Here is a 15,523-nt window from a genome sequence, read left to right as displayed (position 1 = left end):
CCTGACGTCCAAGCCACACTGAACACTGCTGATGGGCCAAGTTCTTAACAGTCACATTAACACCTTTGATTTCTCCATGACCTAAAGATCCCAAAGTTTGAAACAAACTGCCCAAGTGGGAGCAGGAGGGGGAGGGAAGGACAGCCTAATGTGAATTTACCACTATATTAAGTTCTAAAGTAACTACAGAATTTTTTTATTATTATCTAAAGCCAATCAGAAAAGAAAGGCAAGCAAGTGACAGCCCAGTCTAGGTGAGGCTCTGTCTTTTTGGAGTCTGGAAAAGAGTGCAGGTAAACCGACTTTAGATAAACACACACAGACCCCCACCACCCCGGCCCCAGCAATGATGTTTGTATGCTGCTAGAAGAGGCTGATTAAACACTCAGTGCATGGGCTCCCTGTGCCACTCCTGGAAAATAATGAATTGGGTAAGGAACAGTTAATAAGAAAATGTGCCTTGCTAACTGTGCACATTACAACAAAGAGCTGGCAGCTCCTGAAGGAAAAGGGCTTGTGCCGCTGCCGTTCAAACTTGTCAGTCAACCCGTGCCAGCAGCCTCAGCGTCTGCCTCCCCAGCACACCCTCATTACATGTGTCTGTCTGGCCTGATCTGTACATCTGCTCGGAGACGCTCCTGCCTAGCCAGGGATTTCTGCTCTCCTCCACCGGTGCTAAGAGCGAATTTTTCCCCGTTTCTCCTCTGTCACCTCCACTCCTCTCCCGAAGGAGGCTCTTGCTGTATGGTAGCTTTGGACTTACTTCACCATCTGCCTGTCCTTGACTTCTAGAATGGAAGAAGCTGAGCTGGTGAAGGAGAGACTCCAGGCCATCACAGTAAGTCTGCATACAGTTATAACTCATGGAGGTGGTTGCTTACTGAAACGGCAGACACGTTGCTAGCTGCCCCTGCCGCTGAGCCCCTGTAAGTGGAAGAATATAGAACTGTCACCCTTCATGGACGCGTCTCTGCCACTCTCTTAACCCTTATGACCCTCTGTAACTCCTGGGCTTCTGAATCTAAGTATAGAGTAAACGTTTTTTGTTTCTGCAAAAACTCTGCTTACGTTTTAAACAGCAATCAGAAGCTTTTAAGGCAGTTTGGTTAATCTTCTGGGTACCTTAGAAACACAGTTTTTTCTTATATTTATATTTAGCAGACATTAGATCCAAAAAGAGATTCCAAACTTGGAACTCTTTAAACAATTAATACACCAAAAAAAGTTAAAATCTTTTAAAATGAGGAGAGAAAAAGAAATAAAACAAACAACTTGAAACTTTTTATTTCTGGTGTGTTAGTATGTTTCAGAAAGCCTAACAATGAAATTGACTGTTGTCGTAGTTAAGCTAAGCATTAAACAAGAGAAAAGTGGGTAAAAGCACGTATCAGATTAAATCTAAGATATCAGTTTCCAGCAAAGTCACAAACCGAATAAGATCCTCATACAGGAATGCAGTGCTTCCACTGCCGTGGATTTGGAAAATATTTCATTAATACCAGGAAGGAAAATAATGCATTTTTATGTTCGATCTGGGAAAGGGTCAAAGCGAGAAATGAATTCTTTTTCTGAAATGATCCAGCTTTTTAAATTTAATTTCATAAAATCCTCTATTTGGCAGCAACCTGGAAACCTGTGGCACAATCATTTGTCATTAGCTACAATTTGTGATATAATTTTTTTTAAGAAAAGAAACTTTGGAAATCAACATCCCAACTTCTCAGCGTTTTCTGTTGCTGAAATTAGCTGTCATGAAAAAAAAAAAAGATAACTTTTTTAAAACCGATGCTAAACCAGGATGGGTAAGAGGATCTTTGCTCTTCAAATTCCCATGGCATAAGCAATAATGCTAATCCTAATTTAGGATTTTTATTAAATAAACACAGTTTACCAGTTCCAGCCAGAAAGAATTCAATAAGTTGAAATATTTTCTCAGCCAATGGTAAGGAACCAGAAGTCCATGAAAAAGGCTGGCACTTTTCCATAAGACAATGCTTTTGAAATGTCTAACTTCTAATTAGTACATTTTCCTTTCTTTAGAAAACTTTGGTTTGGATCAAAGTTGTTTGTTTTGTTTTGTTCTTTTTCCTTGTTAAATACAGCCACCGGTTCAGCTGTCCTGCTCGAAGGGACAGGAACTCAGCTCTGCTCTGTTGTTTTTGGCGTGGGCCTTTTATATTACAGCTGTTGTCTAAAGGTTATTTTATTAGACCGTGTGAGTTGTGTGGGCACCAGCTTCACTTTTTCTGATGTCTCCATAGTGCATCCAATGAAATATATAAGTAGTCCATTGTTCCACGTTTTCTTTTTTGAATTGACGCACACTCTCACTTAAGCCCTTATTACCCTCGGTGCACCTTGTAACTCTTACTGGAGCAGCACACATTCTAAAGGTATGACTGCATACAGTTTCAGGAAGGTTAGGAATTTTCAGTAAGGGCTCCAAGTGCAAATACAGATATTAGAATAAGAGTCGGTATGCCTTACAAGCAGACAAGAGATTACGTAAGTTCCTAAATATACTGGCATGTGCTTTCTCTATGATTATAAAAAATACGACTCTCTGAACTATTCCATTAGCCTAAGTATATCCCATTAGAAAGAATTAAGCAAATCTCCAAAGTAAGATTGCAAAGTAATTCTATCTTAGAAGTGATGTTTGTATAAAGGTTGTAGGAACAAAAATTGGGAAAGTTTATAGGAACAAATTTCCACTAGCTAACACCAGTCACCAGGCTAAGCCCAGTCACATTTGTCACCACCTAGAGGAAAAATGGAGCAGTGGTGTGTCCATGGAAACAACACATCCAGTCATCTCCCTCCTGGACACCCTAGAACTGCCAGCTTTCTCCACCCTGGCCTTACCCAGGAAGCCACCTCAGCCATCTTCCTTCCCCCTTTGAAAATGAAAAACACTGTACCCAGAGAGTATGCTGGGATTATTTCACTTTTGAAAGAATTTAAAATCTTCAAAATCTCTGATCTGGACTAAAATGTGGGGACAATCTTCTCATTTTGACTATTTTTCTCTTATTGCCCTACACTGAAGCAAATTTTATATTCATTCTTCAAGAGCAAAATCATAAGACAATTGTTCAGTGTTCCCAAACACAACAACTCCAAGATTCTCTTTATTAGGGAAAAAAAATTTACACTCTAAAATCTATTTGAGTTTTATGTTAAAATTTATTCCTTTCATTTGTGACTGTGAAATGAAATCATTTTCTCTCATAAGTTTATTCCACCTGGTTTCAAGTGTCCAAAAAGTCATTATTTCCACTGCAAAAAAAATGGAAAATACAAATGTATATGCCTGCAACTCGACAGACCAACTGCCAGTCTTCTTGTTCTTCTTTAAAAAAAAAAAAAAGAAGAAGAAGAAGAAGAAGAATTAAACACAGTAAGTAGATGGAATGTGGCACTTAGATTCTCAAACTGCAGACTAAATCACCTTGATGGTACCATTCATTTCTCATATCAGTAAATTGAATTTTAGATTAGTCAGAAGTCCTCTCAATGAGAATGAAGACAAAATTATGAAAGTACACAGAAATGATTGTTTAGAAGATAGTATTTCAGTTTGGTTGTACTAGATATGGATTCTAGTTTGCATTACTTTCATGTTCCTCCTTAATTACCTTATCCATGTACCAACTCTTCTTCTACTAAATTAGTGGTCAAAGAATTTCTTAACTTAAAGAGTTCTGGTTTCAACTATAACTAAAAGAACAGCATTGCTTCAAACTGATTAAATATTACTTATATTAAAAAGTCTCTTGAGGCTCTTTTCAAGGAAGTATTTTAACGAATAGCTGATTTTTATGCAAACAGAGAGCTATTGAGGTAGACTAGTAATTTGAAATTCACTTTTTATATTCCTGGAACTGACGATACCAACGGTCTCCAGCATCCTCAGGGTGAGTGGCGTGAAGCGCTGACAGTCCCTCTGCACAGTTCCTCTCTGGAAGTAAACATGGCCCACACTCAAGAAAGGGAAAAGGCCCAGGTGAATTCCCCTTGGAAATACAAAGATCTCCTAAGGATTAGCAGTATTCCGTATGCTCTTGACATCCTCCTCCACAAGGAACACATTGTCTTATCTTCATTCCTACTGTGAGGTTAGGAAATACTGTTACTAAATAACATGAGAGACTCAGACTGGAAAACCCCTAGATCTCAAGCTGGCTAGAGATCATAGGATCATGAAAATAGTACCGTTTGAGGGGGGTGGGGGGTGAGATCAGCAGAATTCTGACAACTAGAATCGATTTTCAGACAGCTGAGGTGAAAAGGGGTAAGAATAAGGCTGACATTTTTACTTTCATAAAGTTTACCTGTAACTGGTAGGAATGTGTGTTATCAACTCATTCTCTCATTTTTTTTTTATTCAATTAATGTTATTCAATTAATTGAGCGTCTACTACGTGCCAAGCCTTATGCATCTAAAGGAAAAGAAACGAAAGAGGAGAATCAGGAGTGTCAGGAGCAGGATGGGAGTGGGTTGCAATTTGCAGTAGATTGCTCAGGATGGGTTCATAGAAGGGTGACATTTGAGCCCAGATGTCAAAGAGGTGAGCTCTGTCCAAACTTAGTCAATCATAATAATCACAAGAGCAAGCACCTGCTAGGACTGACTCCATTTGGAAAGGAGCCACAGAAAGTCCTGACATTGGAATTTGAGCAACAGAGCCAGATATGTCGCCCAAAGCTGCTTGTGATGCAAAATAATAAGGAGCTCTCACATTTCCCCGAATCCACTCCCTATTTCTTTCCACTCACAAAGAATTTTCTCTAAACTTGTAAACAGGAATTTAGGAGGCAGAAAGCTTTTACAGAAAACAGAAATCCACCCAATACAAACACTAATATTAAAACGATAACATAAACACACACAGGTACTAGTTATCTCTGTAGCACGTGTTGCCTGTCACTTCGTCTCCTTCTCGTCAATATCTAGGATCTTCTAACAGTTAATAAGACAGTTAATGATCAAAAGCGGGACCTGCTACAGAATTCTTGGGTCCCAGGATATAATGAAAATGTGGAGAGCCTTGTTCAAACAGTATTCAAAATTTCTAGATGGTAACAGCAGAGCATTAAACTGAGTGCTGGGTTCTTCTGAGCCAGGTGTCTTGTATGACTTCACAGGTCACATGCCCAAGATGTCAGCCCTACTTCTATTTCCCAGACCAGCAATAAACATTTTTTTCCTGCTCATTTCGCCTATACAAATGAGATAGTGAAAACAAGAGCAAGCCAGTCTGGATCTTGACTGACCATCTACATTAACATGTGTTTGGATCACTATATTATTTAGAGCTCTGAAGACTTCTTAAAGGAACAATGGCTGTAAGAATGCATAATGCACCATTGTTCTAGTGAACCTCGTGGTTAAGACAAAGTTATGGGAGGAATTCCCAATTTGCCATGGCCATTCAAAGACATTCACACAAAGATGGTACATGGAGATGTAGGAATCTGCTAAATAAAGAAGTCCTGTGCCAGAATATTCAAACAATAAAGCCTCTGCACAGTTTTCCACAGTGCTGTACTGAGATTATATGTTTCTTCTAGAGAGGGAAAAAAAAGGGTTCTTCAAACAAATGTGCTTTGCCACATATCTTTGCCAAACATAATAGCCCACCCACAAAGGAGACCAACCATGTGATGAGGTATAACAATTTCGATAGCTTATTAAGGAAACTGCCTTTTGATAACAGTGGGAGGTTTTTCCAGTGTGCTACAGAATGATAATGCTACTTCACAAAGCCCTCTACTGATGACGATTCCCATGAACTTTCTGAACAAGAGCAGATGATCAAAAGGAAAAACTGCTTCTTTACAAAAACTGTGATTGAAACAAATCAGAACCTAACTAGAGTCTAAACAAGTGCAGCATAGTTAGGTGCTGAAACTTCCAATCACCAGTCTCAAACAGAGGCTTCTCTTAAAGTAAAATAAGAACATTTCATTTAAACGGCAATGGAGTCATTTTGGGAAAATATACTGCCTCAAGTCCTCTCATCAAGAGCCCGGGGGCGGGGGGGTGTCAAATTTCCTAAGACAGCATAGGAACCATAGGAGTTTGAGTTAAATCTGTCCTTACAGTTTTTACGTAAAACCCCAGTCACCGAGTGGATTTAGTCAAGCCATTTAAGACATAGGACCAGGTTATCCTCTGAAACTCTGAATGGAAATCAAAACTGGCTTCTGTCTTAAGCACCAAGTTTCCAATGTACAACTGAGTCGGTGATTAATATAGGATGATGAGACATATTAAAATGAGCTACAACAGCTGTTTAGAATCAACCTATGTTAACAAATCTAGACTATAAAGAACATCTCTTAAGCAAAAGAATTCTGAGATTAAAAATAATAATAACAGCACCTATTATTACATAACATTTAGGCTTTAAAAAAATAAAAAAAATAAAAAAAACGTTTACAGTATCTCATTTGGCCAAATAGTCCTATAGGCATTTTCAAAAGCAGATGTTCTCATTCCCATTTTATAGGCAGAGAACCTTAGACCAAGAAAAGTTAAGGAATTAAATAATAGGATTTGAATTTATTCTTCTGTTTGTCAGATTTCTGGCCACAACATCATAATAACTTCTAATCAACATCAAAACCACAAACCTCGCCCCCGTCCAGAACTTCCTCATATTTCTGTCCTTAACACTTATGAATAGAGTTTCAAGTAGAGCAAAGAGAAGAACCTAGAGAAGGTCTGCTTCACTTAATCACCTTGTCTACCCCACAGCAGTCCTTCACCTCCCTGTAGTCTCCTTCCTCAATCTTCAGTGAGCAAGGAGTAGAAGTGGAAAAGGAAAGAATGCAATATCATTTTAGAGGCATTTGGAACAAGATCAAAGTCATTTTTTGGAGCATCCTATATTCTAAGCCTTGTTATCTTCTCCCCATCCCACGGCCATTACACGGTCTCTTCCCTCCAGCCAGGATTTAAGGCACAGACATCTTTGCATCTCTCACAGCTCCCAACACTGAGCTCAACACTATATGAGGCACAAAAAAAATAAATAAATAAAAATAAATAAATAATAAAAACATATCAAGAATGAGTGAATGAATGAGTACCATCAAGCTGAAAATGAGGAGAAACTAATGATTATCTAGCATGCTAGCATTTTTCTCCACTGAAGACGCAGCCAAGTTACCATGACCCCTCAATTATTCAGAGACTTGTTTTGTGTTTATTGTTTATCCTTGTTTGGTTTGGTTTTGTCACTATTCATTAGAACAAATGTAAAAAAAGAGACAAAGGAATGAAAGTGTAGAACGTGAATTGGGATCTATTTAGAGGTCCATTCAAATTTATTGTAAGGTTAGGAAAGAAGACTACAATTATTGAATAAGATGAGATGTAGGAAAGATATGCTTTTTAACTTACTCCTCAAGTAGGAATGACAATCACATCCAATTCTCATGGCTAACTTAAAAATTAGGGTATTTCAAAGCAGAAATAAGCATTAGATGAGGAGAAAGTTAGAGATTTCTTTGTCCACTTTCCCATCTTCACTATACTGTGCTGAAGAGACACTCACCCAACTTCTCCTTAAATACTTCCAATATCAGGTGGATAGGTATCACCCAAAACACCCTATTCCACTTGAAAACAGCTCTTTGAGTTATGAATTTTGACATAATGTGCTAGAATCTGGTTTCCTTTAACTTCTACCCAGTCATAATGACTTTAGCCATTGAAGCCATACAGCTTCATTTTCTGAATTTTGACCATTTTTCAGATCACAGGCTCATTCTAGACACCCTCCAACATGTCAGTGTTACTCTTAAAATTTGGTGCTGAGAGTTGAACCAAACACTCTGAGCATGAGAGAGTCCCTCGTGCTATAATATCTCCTGTTTGGGTCATTGTAATTCTACTGACAGATTTGGGAGGAAATAATCTATGGTATAAAAAGCACCATCTTTGGAGTTATAAAAAATTAGATTTCACACCAATTCTAACACTAAACCAATTATGTGACTCAGGAAAGTTAATAAACTCCTTCGCCTTCAGCTTTAGTGTCTCTAAAGATAAGAATTAACTTGAAAGCTTAGTAAACTAGTCAGATACACAATGAATATACAAAAAAATCAATAGTTTATTGAAAAACAATTAGTCAGAAAATGTAATGTGAAAATATCCCATTCCTTAACAGCTACAAAAAATGTTTTAAATTGTTAAAACTTAAAAATAATTCTTCTAAAGAAATGTGCAGGAATTATATGAAGACACTTTTGTACTTTTGTACCTACTAAGGAAATGTGCAGGATTTATATAATGAAACTTTACTAAGCAATATAATATATGTCTGAAAAGGCACATTACTCCTTGAAGTAAAGTTTGAATACAAAAATATCATCATATGTTTCCAAATTTACTTTAATTTTAATGCAGTCCCAGTCAAAATCTATAAGGAAGCATTCTTATTTGGGGCTGGTAGCAGCATGAAATTGTTAAAACAGGACAATTTGGCAATTGGTGTAAGAAAACTCAAAAACTGTTTTATCCTTTGACCTAGAATTTCATTAACAAGGAACTTATACTAGAGAAAAATAAGAGATGCACATGAAGATGGACTCTTAAGATGTTAATAACATACCAGAGTCATTTCTTATGTACGAAAGTGGAAGCAAACTCAATGTCCAAAAATTGGGATTAGCTGAATAAATATGGTGCATATATATATATATATATACACACACATGTATATAATGGAATAATATTCAGCAATGAAAAATAATTTAGAAGACTATTTAATGATATGGCATATCATTATTATGTTCATGATTTATTAAAAGAAATATTCAGATTACTAACCACATAAAAAATAATTCCAATTTTATATACACTATATCACACAGATATAAACCATATATAGTATAATACTATTGATCTCTAATTGTCTCTGAACAATAATAATTACTATTAAGAATAACTTTTAAAATTCTATCAGGGTGTATGATTGTTTGCTTGGTTGATTGGTTTGTTGGGTGATTGGTTAGTTGGTCTTTTTGGTTTGGTGAAAGTTAGAAGGGTTAAGAAACCAGTTGAGTTTTTAGTTTTGTTCCTATTGGAATTCAACAAAATGATACCAAAGTCCAACTGGAAAAAATAAACTCCTGCTACTAATCAAGACATTTTAGATAAGAGCAATAAAGGAAAACTTGCCCAATGAAATGTTAATGTGCTTTATTGATATATAATCCAAATTGTGTAGTATTAGTACCAAAATCAATAATTAAAGAAACTATATAGACCCACCCTAATGTACATTAAAAATTTGTAAGTGATGAAAGTTACTAAGTGATAAACTAGTAAATGAAAAAAAAGTGGATCAATAGAAAATAATTTTTTGATAAAGTTCAGATTAGTTAAAAATTTGGGGAAAAATTCGATTCTCAGCATAAATTAATGCATTTATAAAATAAATTCAGTTAGAGTAAAAACTGGAAGAAAATATGGATGCATAATTAATATATCTCAGATAAGAAAAGGTATTAAAAATGGTTTCTTCACCTACATAATGAGGATAAACATGGCCCCAACTTCATAGAAATTTGGGCAAGACTAAATAAATTGATACGTTTAAGTGCTTTAAGTAGTTCCTAATATATAAAAAGTTCTTAATGAATGTTAACTATTGTCAACAACTGTCATAATCATCATTATCTGCAGGTCTTGAAAAATTAAGCAAAAGAAATAAAGTTAGTTTTCCAAATGCTTTGTTTTTAATAATCAAGTGCCACTCCCTAGACATTCCTTGTCTAAAAACGCTGTTTAATAATTCCTTCCACAGCTTTTCCAAGGATTAACCAATAATATCATCAGTCATTAAATACGCATAATTCTCCTTTTCCCTCTTCAAAAACTTTGCCACTTTCATGCTTTTTGAAACCTCTTCACCCCAAATTCCAAGATTGCTGAACAATATTTTTCTGTCATGTTTATAAATTTTTCTGTTCCCTGAAATGAAGCCCATCAGAGTCTGAGCAGCTCTATTTTCTCTTGGGCTTTGATTTTCCTCTAAGCATATTTATTCTACCCTTTCCAGAATCAAGATTATTCTCCTTAATCAAAAATATGAAAGAAAATAGAAGTTCTAATTTATCTGTGTTATATTAATATTATACTATGTATAGACTGGTAGTAGTCTATTACCTTTATCTTTTTGCTATCTACATAACTTAAATATATATTTATCAATACACACATGCTTTTTGTGCCCTCAGTGTTTTTCACATGCTTCACATATTTATACCACCCTGGATTTTTACCTTTATTTACATTATCATAAATAGATACCACCTGCTTATCTTCATTCTTGGTTTCGTGAGCTCATTGGGACACTCCTAGTGATATTAAACTATTTGGTTTGGTTTTGTTTATAGTAATTTGCTTCTCTTCTTATCTGAGATCATTTGTAATTGTATATCTATGTTTCCATTTGTAAATTGCCCATGATTCATCTTCTATCTTCCCTCTTGATAGGTTTTCTCTTTTTACAAGATCTTTTAAAAGAATTTTTCCAGAATTATTTTTTCAAGAATATTTAAATCTACTTTCATTGAAATCTAGTAAACCTCTACCTATCCCTGGGATTCTCTGCTAGGAATATTGTGTTAGTATATCCCTGTCTTCAAGGTTACCATTATTTGCACATCAGGAAGAAGCCTTGCAATGTTGGAAGTATTTAAGTTCAAATAAGCAGCTGCTAGTATTTTTCTGTTGAGACCTTAAATAATAAAAATGTCAGTAAAGCTAGTCACAAAGTCATAAGAGATCATCTTCTAGCAGAACGAATCCAAAACCATTTGACTGATTGAATTAGCTCTATTTACCAAGTGCTATTATAAATAATATCTGATTGACCCCAAAACAAAATTTCATATGGGTTCCCATCCTCTTATACCCTTAAATATAAATACCTCATGAAGTATTTCCCATTAACTCTCTTTTTCTTTTCATAAAAATTTCTCCTGCCATGTTCTGACATAGTCTCCTGGTCTCTGCTATTCCTTCCAAAATTCCCCCATCCTTATTTCTAGCTCTGACTCCTCTTCTGATCTCTCTCCATCCAACATTTCAACTGCCTATCAGATAACTCCACTTGGTTTTCCCAGAATCACCTCAATCTTGTTATGAATCCACCATCTTTCCTCTCAAAATCTTTCTTCCTTCTCCTGAATTTCCTTTTTCTATGAGTGATTCTGCAATCCTATATGCCTTGGCACAAAAAGCCCTGTGTGCCGATTTGACCTCTTCCTCTCTTGTACCCATATATCATCAGTTGCCAAGTCTTGCCAACTAAACTCCTTCATATCTCTGACATCCACACCCTCTGCTCCCTCTTGTTCAAGCTCTCATGGTCTTATGTATGAGCCATAGCCTAACTATCCCCTTCGTGTTCTCCTCCTTCAACATCTACTACACAATGAGGTATATTTAACTTCCTAAAACATGGCTTTAATTCTATCACTCCTCCCTCTCTGATAACCTTCCATTACTCTTATCTCAAAACAAATTTCAAACCTCTTGTCCTACCATTCAATATTCTCTACTGAAAATTTAGCCTCATCCTGTTATTCTTATATTTCCCATTCCTCCCTTTATGGCAACTTAAAGTCCAGACTTGCTGTTCCAAATAATATCCCAATTTTCTACTTCAGACCTCTGCTCACATTGAGCCCTTGATTTGAATGCCCATCCACCCACCAACGCTTCAGCAACCACCCAACATACTGTACTCACTTGTTACTTCAGAACCTCTCCTGACTATATCTGCTAGAAACAACCTTTCTCTGCCTCCCCTCAACTCTCAAAGTACCTTACTTGTGCCTTAGTAATGACATTTATCACTTCATTTCTTAAACTAGAGTTACTTGTACAAATAATTTTCTTTCTTCATGAGAACGTAAGCTCCTTGGTGAAAGTAACTACTTCCAGATAATTTTAAACATCGCACATCTTCTAATGTCACTTGGAACATAGAATTTATATATAAGTACCTAAATATTGGATTAATTAATAATTAAATAACTCAGGATTAATCCTATCTTCTTGACAGAATCACGTATTTTATGATATAGCTTATTAATGGGTGTCAATTGCTAAAATATTCTGTCAGACAACTGAAAATCTAAGTAATTGTTCATTGAACGAAAAGTCTTCATTAGTTTGACACTGAAGAAATAAACAGAAATATGTTGTAAATAGTGGTTATCATTAACAAATATCTGATGTGCCAGTTCACAACAAGTGTCTACAGAGATGTTCGAGATTCTGTGAAAATTTTAGGAAACAGGTGGCATTTCACATTTATTTGTTTCATAATGAATTGGGAAGGAATTAGCTGGCTATGGTAACTTTTGGCATTTTAGCAATAGAACTAGATATACAATTTAAGGTTGACTTATAGTTTATTCTGCCACACCGAAACTAAATTGTCGTCATATTATTTTTCAGTGTTGCTTATATTCCTATGAAACTTGGCAGGATAATAACCTGCTGTTGATAAATATACGGAAAAAGTGCTCCTATCTTAAAATATAATCATGCCTTATACGTTATAAAATTAGCTTCTTAACTACCTAGACTGAGGTATGAGAGAGGCATCACATAACCTCTGAGTGACAAAACATTGGTATTCCCTAGCAACCATCTCTAAGCCTCGTGTTGCCAAAACACTTGAGACACCCTACCTCCAGCCACAGTTTCATTACCTTATTGTAAACCCCAAAATGAAACCAGCCCAAACCGGCTATTGACAGGGATGGGGAGGCACTGCTGCGTTCATCAGTTACTGTCACACATACGTCTGTGCCCTTCTCTGTAAGCCATCCGTGGGGAGAGGTCGATGGTTACGCACCAGCATGCAAGGAGCAGAAAATGTGCTCCCTTTTAATGAGAGGCCCTTCTCCTGCTGCTAGCTGTGCTGGTGCTGCCTCTAGGCCACAGTATTTCACGACAGAGAGGACAATGAGGGAAGCCGTGAGAAGCTGGACTAATTTCTCACTCAGGGAAATGGTGTAGTTAGTTAGTTAAGAGGGTGGAGGCTGGACTCAAATTGTCTGGGTTCAAATCCTGGTTCTGCTATTTATAAATTGTAAGAGCTTGGATTAGTTAGTTAACTCCCTAAACTTGTATTTCTTTTGTAAAATAAAAATTATTATGAAGTGTCTTTATAATTATGACTATTAAGTGAAATATTACAATATATATTTGTTATTATGACTATTAAGTAAAACGATGTCTATAAAAACTTACCAAATTTTTTGTACAATAAATTTAAAATATTACTAATATTTGCTCAAAAACAGCCTCTAGACAGAGAACTGATTCATGAGTTTTCAGTTTTTATTTCTAATGACTAGATTTTATTCAAAGAAAAGAAGTGATTCTGAAGACCTATGCTTGTTGCCTAGCTATTTTTTTCCCTCTAAAAGAGCCACTTTTGGAATTTAAAAAGTAATACTGGGTGAAGTTATACAGTCATCTTACATACAAAGAAAAACATGACAAAGTTGAAGAGCAACATGTTGTTTTTCTTCAACGAATGTACCTGAACTTATGCATCCAAAAAGAATTTTTATCTTCAAAGTAGTCACATCAGGAAGCCATGCACTTATTTCAATAATGTTGCCAAATATTTTTGGAACTCTTCTTTCTAAATTACTTTCCGAGCCTACTTCAGATTCTTTTAGATGTCTTCATTAGTAACAAATTTTTGTGTTTTGGGAGTTTTCAATTTTGAAAGCCAATTTAAAATCAATTCTTATAAATAAGATGGAGGATAATGTCATATCTGGTAAAAAATAAAATAAAATAAAATAAAATAAAGAAATAGGGCCCTTTTGCTAGTAAAATATCTCAAACAATTTCGGAGAGGAAATCTCTGAAACATTTCAGGCCAATAGAAGCATTATCAGAATTAGTGTGTTGTTTTCTGTGTGATTAACAGGTTATGTGTTTATTTACTTAATTTTATGAAACAAATACTTACAGGATACTATGCATCATATATTGTTCTAGAAACTTTTACATATATTAGCTCATTTAATGTTCATATCTTATGAAGTAGTTTTATTATCCACATTTTACAGATGAGGTAATTGAGGCATAGAGAAGTTAAGAATTTTGTCCAAGGACACATCAGCAAAAAGCTTTCTTAGTGTCAACAAGCATTATCTGATCCCTTTTTTCTCTATCTTCCCATAGCGAGTTATACAAGGAGGAAACAGTCCCACTTTCTAGCTTCCTGGTGTTCTAATGCTCTGGAGTCTATCCGGTTTTCCCAAACAAACAGACCTTTTTTCTTCAGCTTCTTGCCAGGAATAGTCTCTCTCCTCACAAGGTTTCCTCATGCCTATTTCAAACTCCTTCCTTAAACTTCATTTATTCCATTGCATCACTCAGTAGCTCAATCTTGCTGGGCTAACAGGAAAAATATAATAGGGGAGAAGGGAAGGAAAAGCATTGAAGTATTTTTAAGTTCTCTTTGGAAAAGCACCTTGTATCGTTTTCCATTAGTAAAATGCTTTGAATGTCTCACTTTGCTCTCCTTTGCTTTGAAATAGGAGTTTCCAAAGCAACTTCATACCAATGCCAAGAGCATATTGCTGGCCAGCCATTCGATAATGACAACAGCCCCAAGGAAATATATTTAAGCAAATTGAAAAAATATATTATGCCAGAACTTTTTTATTTCAGGATAAAAGAAAAATACAAGAAGAAATCTCACAGAAGCGTCTGAAAATAGAGGAAGAAAAACTAAAGCACCAGCATTTGAAGGTAATTTATGTCTTTCATTTCATGTTAATGATTCCGAATTCAGATATCCTGATGGCACTCAAATTTCAACAGTAAAGATGCTTTAGGAAGGAAAATATTTCAGCACAGTTCTACTAACATCCTAATAACCATAGGGGAAGCCAACAAGCTAGCAATATTTGCATATGAGATGAGTACCTTCTGAAAACATATGGAAAGTTGAAAACATTATTTTTAGCCTTTTTTACCGAATTTCTTCATTTTCTTGGGTAACCTTGAAAATTCAGCCTTGTTCATTTGGCCCTGAATACGTTCTTGTTTAACATTTTAGGAAGCGAGTCTAGCTAGGAAGTGCCTTTTGATATCAATAAAAGGCCAGCCTTTCCCCAGGGGGTACAGATTAGACACTGTCTGGCCTGGTCAAAGATGCTTACATTTAAAAGCTCAGTGCAATGAATCCAATGCTGTCTCAGTATGATTCAGGTTTTTGTTTTATTTTGTTTTGACAGAACATGAGATCATAATCAAAAATAAACCTCCATTTTAAAAATCAGACTTTACATCTTCCACGGGTGTGGTCACTTTATAATTAAAACACACTGAGTTTTAACATTTTATTACATAGCTTAGTCACAGGATGTAACCAAGTGACAAACAGGAGCTCCTTTGAACAGGTCCAAGCAGAAAACTACTTCTGTGGCAAGGCTGCTATCAATAGATGCAGTGAAT

The 15,523-nt window shown here is 35.9% G+C and overlaps 1 protein-coding gene across 2 annotated transcripts in view; it reads left to right on the top strand.

Annotated features, from left to right (window-relative positions):
• Positions 1 to 426: 426 nt before the first annotated feature.
• Positions 427 to 15,523, top strand: part of PALMD (palmdelphin) — a 42,699-nt gene continuing 27,602 nt past the window's right edge. The window contains exons 1-2 of one of the 2 annotated variants that reach the window (XM_016127550.2): positions 427 to 838; positions 14,735 to 14,815. In XM_016127550.2, the coding sequence (XP_015983036.2) occupies positions 794 to 838; positions 14,735 to 14,815 (126 nt within the window). In that variant the 5' untranslated portion in view covers positions 427 to 793. The remainder of the gene's footprint in view (positions 839 to 14,734; positions 14,816 to 15,523) is intronic. The other variant, XM_036235155.1, reaches the window with a different exon arrangement.

Source organism: Rousettus aegyptiacus, unplaced genomic scaffold (genome assembly GCF_014176215.1).
Source record: "Rousettus aegyptiacus isolate mRouAeg1 unplaced genomic scaffold, mRouAeg1.p scaffold_m13_p_17, whole genome shotgun sequence".
In the NCBI taxonomy this organism is placed as follows: domain Eukaryota; kingdom Metazoa; phylum Chordata; class Mammalia; order Chiroptera; family Pteropodidae; genus Rousettus; species Rousettus aegyptiacus.
This window is presented reverse-complemented; position numbering and strand designations above follow the sequence as displayed.